Source organism: Rhincodon typus, chromosome 26 (genome assembly GCF_021869965.1).
Source record: "Rhincodon typus isolate 14 chromosome 26, sRhiTyp1.1, whole genome shotgun sequence".
NCBI lineage: Eukaryota > Metazoa > Chordata > Chondrichthyes > Orectolobiformes > Rhincodontidae > Rhincodon > Rhincodon typus.
This window is the reverse complement of record NC_063357.1, coordinates 2216907-2224320: the sequence shown is the minus strand read 5'-3', so window position 1 is coordinate 2224320 and position 7414 is coordinate 2216907. Positions and strand designations below refer to the sequence as shown.

Here is a 7414-nt window from a genome sequence, read left to right as displayed (position 1 = left end):
GTTTGTTTCATTGATTCTCTTTTCGACTCGTATCCGATTCTAATCGATGCAATTTTTCCGGCTGGGGCCAGGGCGGTCTCTGCCCCCGATCCTGATGCACTCTCCGAGCATTACTCCCCCCCCCCTCTTTCACCCCCCCCCCCCCCCCCCCCTCCCGCATCGACTCTAATCGATACTCCGCTCAGTCCATCGGAATGTCTCTAAGAACAGCAAATTGATCAGCATTCCCACCGGGAAACTTGGATTCACAGACAGCACGCTGGTTCCAATAGTTTTACTTGTCAGCCCGATTCTAATCGATTCGGATCGATACCTGGGGAGCCGGCGAGTTCCCAAGTGATGGTGCGAGATGCCGCTCTCCAATCGGGAGGGATCCGGCTCGATCTTGCTCTCGGGAATGCTGCTCTGAAGTTTGCAGGCGCGCTGGCAATTCGGCCATGGGAGGCAGGCAGAGCAAAGGGAGACAGTTTCCAGAGGAGGCGGAGGGTGCCCCTCAGAGCTGCAGGAAGAAATCCTCAGGCCGGGACAGAGGAGACTTCCTCCGGGGCTTCGTGCTGAAGTCCGGGGAGAGGTGCACCAGGAGCCCGGGGGCTCCCCCCTACCAGAGGCGGATTGCTATGATTCAGGACATGGCCGCCCTGGCCAAGCAAGGCCGGCAGGAGGAGGCCTCGAACCTACTGAGGAGCCTGCGGCAGGTGAGTGCCCTTTCACTCTCCCTCTTTCGGGGTACACATCGCTGCCAAAGGCTGGAACCTATTCACCCTCCCTCCCAATCCTCCCTCCCCTTCCCAATCCTCCCTTGACATGTCCCCATTCTCAACCCTTATCCCCCTCCCCGCAACACCCTCCTCCCTGAACTCCTCAATCCTTTCCCATTCCTACACTCCTTCCCCCTCTCCTACCCCTCCATTCCTTCCTCCTACCCATCCTTTCCCTTCTCCACCCTTGACCTCTCAATCCTTCCCCATCTCAACCCCCCTCCCCACTACTCCTCCTGCCCTTTCCCCTACTTCTCCCTCTTGACCATTCAATCCCTCCCCACCCTGTCCTCCTCCCCTCACCCTACCCTGTCCTCCTCCCCTCACCCTACCCTGTCCTCCACCCCCTCCCCCCCCCCCTACCCCCTCCCCCCCCCCCCCCTGTCCTCCTTTGCCCCCCACCCCCCAACCCGCCTCCACCCCACCCCCTCTGCCCCTGTCTACTCCAGCCACTGGATTCATCTCCACTCACTCCTCAGTGTCTCCATGCTCTCCCTCCCTCCGTCCCTCACTTGCCTGATTCCATTTTGCTGAAACTTCCCTGACGGTGTGGGGGTGAATGCCCGCAGAGTGGGGGTCAGCCTGTCTTTGCCCAGACAACCTCGTGGTGGCAGAATGTCACACAGACAGTGAAGAGAATGTGTAAACTGCCTCTCCAAATAGTAACGATTGGCCCTTGCTGTGTGCTGCACCCTCACTGGGTCAGTGAATGAACCCCTGATATGGCTTTATCACCGCTTCACTCACACACTTTCTCCTTCCAAAATCCATTTTGATAAAACAGATGAACTGGGAACCATGTCTCCCCCCACACTCCCAGCCCCTTCCAATTCATTCACCTCCTCAGAGGTCAACCTGACCAATCCTCCCTTATTCAGCTCAGGCTTCTGTTTCCCATGTGAGAGGCTGATCAATCTGTGGGCTGTTCAACCTTGGAAACCTCCACAGCCAAGGTCAGTTTCATGTTCAGCTTGTGCCACACCACACTACCACATATACCTACAACTGCCAGATTGGCTTTGCTCGAATGGAAACCTGAGCAGGATTCCTTCACTCATCCTTCCCTTAGCCCAGGGGAACTGAGGCTAATTTTAGGGACCTATAGGCTTAGATTAGCAGTTGCGAATGGATTCATCAGATCATGGCCCCACATAACTGAAGACCAAGTAGAGCTTTACACATTCTGCTGCAGCAATGTGGGACTAATTGGAAAGCTGTTTTGAAAGGCCAGCATAGATATGAAGGGCTGAATGGCCACCTCTGTGATTTTTTTAATGATTGAATGTAACTTCCCACCATTTCCAAAAACAAAGTGTGAAAATACTCGTGATGTTCTTTAACTTTCTATATTTGTATTAATGTGCATGTTTATCTTGTACAGTAACTACAGAAATAGCTAGACTGGGATGGATTATTGAGTAAGGAATTAATGATCAAGAATGAATTAATGGTTAAAGGTTGGGGGTAGTGCTGAATCCTCACTGGAGGTGCAACAGTTAACCAAGCATACAATAATTCCAATACTTTGATGCTCGGTGCCATGTCCCTATCACAGTGGGGTTTAGCAATCATTGTTGAGCACCAATTCTTGTTCTGCTTTTTTTTAAAAGCTCCCCTGAACAGAGAGGAACGTAAAACACACAGAGCTTAATAGTTCCACTGAATGTTTGCTGGGTTTAAAAGTTAATTTTCAGATACACAGCTTCTGTAGCCATACGACATTATGATCTGAGATAACAAGGTGTAGAGCTGGATGAACACAGCAGGCCAAGCAGTATCAGAAAAGCTTTCCTGCTCCTCTGATGCTGCTTGGCCTGCTGTGTTCATCCAGCCCTGCACCTTGTTATCTCAGATTCTCCAGCATCTGCAGTTCCTACTATCTCTGAAACAACATTATGATCTGTCTGTTCTCAGCCAGTGTGCGATCTTCTCATTCCTCGTCAGAACTTTCAATTCAGCTCGGATTTGTGCTGTTTGATTTTGAGTTCTTTTTCTGGGTGAGATGGTGTCCTTTATATTTGGAGACTTGCAGTCACGTGATAGATGCATACACAGGAACGAATAACCCAAACCATGCCCCTGTGTGCTGTAGCTATGAAGGGCCAAATGGCCTTTCCTCAGTTCTTTAAACTGCTCTTCTTCAGTCTCTTGCTCCAGAGACACTTGAGCTATGGGTTTCAATAGAATGAGCTTGAGGAAGACCCTCTCATGACTTCCTCACCAATTTTCATAAATAAAACTGGACATACAGCTTCAAATGGCTGTTCAACTATGAAGGCCATCAAGTTTGAATTCAATCCAGTCCTTGTCCAGTTTCCAGTTGAGGCCATTAATAGTGATTGGGGTAATAGCCCTGACTGGTTTACCTTCTCCATTTCAGCTCCAGAAGCCACTCAGTGCCCTGACTGGTTTACCTTCTCCATTTCAGCTCCAGAAGCCACTCAGTGTGTCGGTTGAAATCAGTTAACAGCACAGGTCAGGGATTATAGTGAACCTGGACTGTCCCAACCACATGTCAATGTTAAACCAGCAGGAGCTATTGCTTTGACCCTTTGATTAATTTAAATATGGTGTCGTTCTTCTATTTAATTTGGTTTATGATCTATATAATTCATTCTCATTGTCTAAAGCTCTTAATTCTTTTTGCCACACAAGACACTTGGGCACAATATCCATGCTGGTGGAATGCTGACAGAGGTGCAGAGACATCCTCAGCTTGTGAATTCACTGCAGAAATGTACTTTCTTAACTGTAGAAAATGTGTTTGGGGGAGCCCACCACAAGATTAAGATAATCACTAATAAATTCAATTAGGAATTCAGAAGAAACCTCTTCCCCCAGCGAGTAGGGACAGTGTGGAGCTTGCTCCTGTACGGATTTTTTGAGGTAAACCGATACATTCAAGAGGAAGCTGGATAAACACAAGGGAGAAAGGAAATGAAGGAGATGGTGATAGGGTGAAATGGAAATGTAGGAGAAAGCTTGTGTTGAGCAGAAACACAGGCCAGGACTCATTGGTCTCAATCTGTGCTGTACATTCTGTAATATATCACTAAAATGAGGCTCATGACAAAGGACGGTTGATAAGAGCTTAGAAAAGCGTGGCTTAAGGAGAGTTGTGGTAAATGGTTATTTTTCAGTGGGTGTTTGATGTCTCATAGTTAGTATGCGGTAGACCTTTAAGAGACATGTTCATGGTGTCATCATTATATACCACAGCATTTTACCTGAGGGCTTGAAACTCCATCTTAACTGAAGGTGCTTGAAGCATGACATGCTAATGAAAGTGTGCTACTGTTTTAACCAAAAAGCCTAGTATTAGCCCAGACACTGAAATGTCTGTGACTGTAATATATGCATATACCAGGAGCTAAAATAAACAAATGTCTAATCTTTCAGTACTGTATTACATACACCTAGTTTTTACATTACAGGAGTTAACACATGCATTGCCACATCAGGTTCAGATAGGCAAAGCCCAAACTATGGTGGCATTTCAGGGTTTTCCAAGGGTCAGGGTTAAGACCAGTGCTTTTCCGATATTGGAGTCTTGGATATTGGAATATACTGTAAAACTTTCTAAGCTTGTCAATGATACCAAACTGCGAGAACTGGTAACAGTGTAGTAATTCAATCAAATAAAGCATACCAGTGGGGACAGGAGAGGAGTGATCGTGTTACTGGGCCAGTAAATCCATTCGGCCAGACTAATGCACCAGAGACACAAGTTCAAATTCCTCAACAACAGCTGGGAGATTTTAAATTCAGTCATTTAATTAATCTGAAATAAAATGCTAATTCCATTCATAATCACAAAACAGCCAGACTGTTGCGAAAACCCCATCTGGGTCACTAATGCCTTTCAGGGGGAGAGAATCTGGTATCCTACCTGTGAGTCCAGACCCACAGCATTGCAGTTGACTCTTCTACAAACACAAAAGTAAATTACTGTGGATGTTGGAAATGAGAAGCAAAAACAGAAAGTGCTGGAGAAACTCAGCAGGTCTGGCATCATCTGTAGAGAGAGAGAGAAAAGGTTTAACATTTCAAGTCCAATTAAAGTCCTACGTATGATACTGGAATTGAAATACTAGCTCTTTATGTCCACAGATGCTGTCAGACACACTGAGTTTCTCCACAATGCTCCCTCTGTGACTGACTCCTAACTGCCCTCTGAAATAGCAGAGCGAAGCAAGCGGTGGTTCAGGAAAGTTGTTCACTATTATCTTCCTATGGGATAAAGGCTGCCCTCCCCAGCAACTCTCTCATCACAAGACCATATTAAAAAGAAAATAGATTTCCACTCGTCTGTCTGTTCTAATGTAATGGAGATGATGTATTTTGACAGATGGGACAGGTAAAAGAACTATAGATTAAATGACACAACTCTAAAGAATGCGCAGGGACAGAGAGATCTGGGGATGAAAATACATTGATCTTTGAAGCGGGAAGGACATGTTGAGAAACAGTGGAATCAGCAAAGACCTTGGGCTTCACTAACAGATGCACTGAGTATAAAAGCAGTTGAGCTATGCAGAACCTTTACAAAGCTCTGGTTTGGCCACAGTTGGAATACTGCATCCAGTTCTGGTTGCCATAGTCACACTGGTGGTAAAAGTGGAGACAGTCAAAGAATTCTGAAGGAAATTGAAGGGCCCTCTAGGGGAGTAAGGTTACAGGACTATGGGGGACAGAGCAGGGGACTGAGACTGATTGGATTGGTTACCTGAGGGCTGGCATGAACTTAATGGGCCAAAAGGCCTTCTTCGGGACTGTAAATGGCTCTTGGTAAAAACTCTCATCTTGCCTCAGCTGTTGTTCTGCAGATTATATAGCGGACTTGAGACTTTGTAGGTAAATGTCAGAGTGGGGGTTTTCCTGAGGCATGTCCCCTTGATCTTGGTGGTTGTGGTGTGAACCTGTGGTGTTTAGGAACAGTAGTAGTTCATTCAGCCATTCGAGCATGACTCGCTACTTATATGGGCTAAAAGGCCTCTTTCAGTGCTTCAAAACTCAAGGACTCTATGGCTCAGCAATAATAATGCAACTGAACACCAAGAGGCAATGGTTATTACTCCGTACATGATCAGTGTGAATGTTACTTACCACTTGTCAGCCCAAGCCTGGATATTGTCCAGATCTCGCTGCATTTGAACACTGACTACTTCAGTATCTGAGAAGTTGTGAATGGTGCTGAACATTGTGTAACCATCGGCGAGCATCCCCACTTCTGACCATATGATAGAGAGAAGGTCATTGATGAAGCAGCTAAAGATGGTTGGGCTGAGGACACTACGCTGAGGAAATCCTGCAGGGATATCCTGGGGGTGAGATGACTGACCCCCAACAACCACAACCATCTCCCTGTGTGTCAGGTATGACTCCAACGAATTAAAGGGGTCTTGTTTTATCCTTAATTCACATTGACTCTAGTATTGCTCAGACTCTACAATGGAGGGGCAATGGCATTGTGGTAATGTCACTGGAATGGTTAGTCACAGATTCCAGGCTACCATTCTGAGGATATGGGTTCAAATCCCACCAGACAGCTGGTGAAATTTTAATTCAACAGAAAATCTGGCATTATAAGCTGGCTGGAAGTATGATAACTGCTGTTTGTTGTTAAAACCCATCTGGCTCAGGAATGCCCCGTTAAAGAAGGAAACTGTTATCCTTACTTGGTCTGGCCTACATGTGACTCCAGACCCACAGCAATGGGGATGGCTGTTAATTACCCTCTGCACAATAAATGCTGTCCGAGCCAGAGATGCTGGCATCCCCTGAATTAATTAAAAAAAAACCTGGGTGGAATATTGTATTGATGTCAAGCATAGTCACCCACACCATATATTCCTGACCTGGAAATATATTGCTGTTCCTTCACTGTCGCTGGGTCAAAACCCTGGAATTCCCTCCCTAAGGGCATTGTGGGTCTACCTACAGCACATGGACTGCAGCGGTTCAATAAGGCAGCTCACCACCACCTTCTCAAGGGGCAACTAGGGACGGGCAATAAATGCTGGGCCCAGCCAGAGATGGCCACATCCCAGGAATGAATTTTTAAAAGTTCATTAGGTCAGGAGCTGAGTGATCCTGGTGGGACCTGACTGAGTGTCTGTGAGCTGGTTATTTTCTGAGTTAATACTGCCTGATAGCATGGTTAGTGACTCTTTCCATCACTTTACTGATGATCATGAGTGGACTGAAGTGGTTGGGTCAGGGAAATGCCTTTCATGTACAGAATGGCCGGATGTTTCCCAGGCTGAGAATAGACAGCACCAGGAGCAGCAAACAGCTGCTCTCCTAATCCTTAAAAGCACAGCTTTTTGAGGAAAGGTCAGTTAAAGCTGAATGTTCCCACTGTCTCTGTGCAAAGTTCAGCTGGTGCATGACAGTCAGTCTTTGGCCTGAAGAAGGAGCTGAGATTTCACAGCTGGGCTCTCTTTAACCCGTGGTTGAAGTCCTTGCTTCAGCAGACATTACTGGAAGACCATGGGAGTGGGAACTGAGAATGGAACGTGGGAACTGATGGGCCCACTCACCTTTCACTACTGGGCCTGGGTTTTATCAGACCCACTCCCAAGAATCAAAACTTATTTTCCCTCTTGGCAGTTGGGAATAGTGAAGAAGCACATTTTTGGGAAAATGCTGAGGGA

The 7414-nt window shown here is 46.7% G+C and overlaps 1 protein-coding gene across 1 annotated transcript in view; it reads left to right on the top strand.

Moving 5' to 3' along the window:
* The first annotated feature begins 6 nt into the window (after positions 1 to 6).
* LOC109914708 (leucine-rich repeat-containing protein 75A-like) overlaps positions 7 to 7414 on the top strand; it is a 45972-nt gene continuing 38564 nt past the window's right edge. Inside the window, exon 1 of the mRNA XM_048612326.1 lies at positions 7 to 695. Within this exon, the coding sequence (XP_048468283.1) occupies positions 438 to 695 (258 nt within the window). The 5' untranslated portion in view covers positions 7 to 437. The remainder of the gene's footprint in view (positions 696 to 7414) is intronic.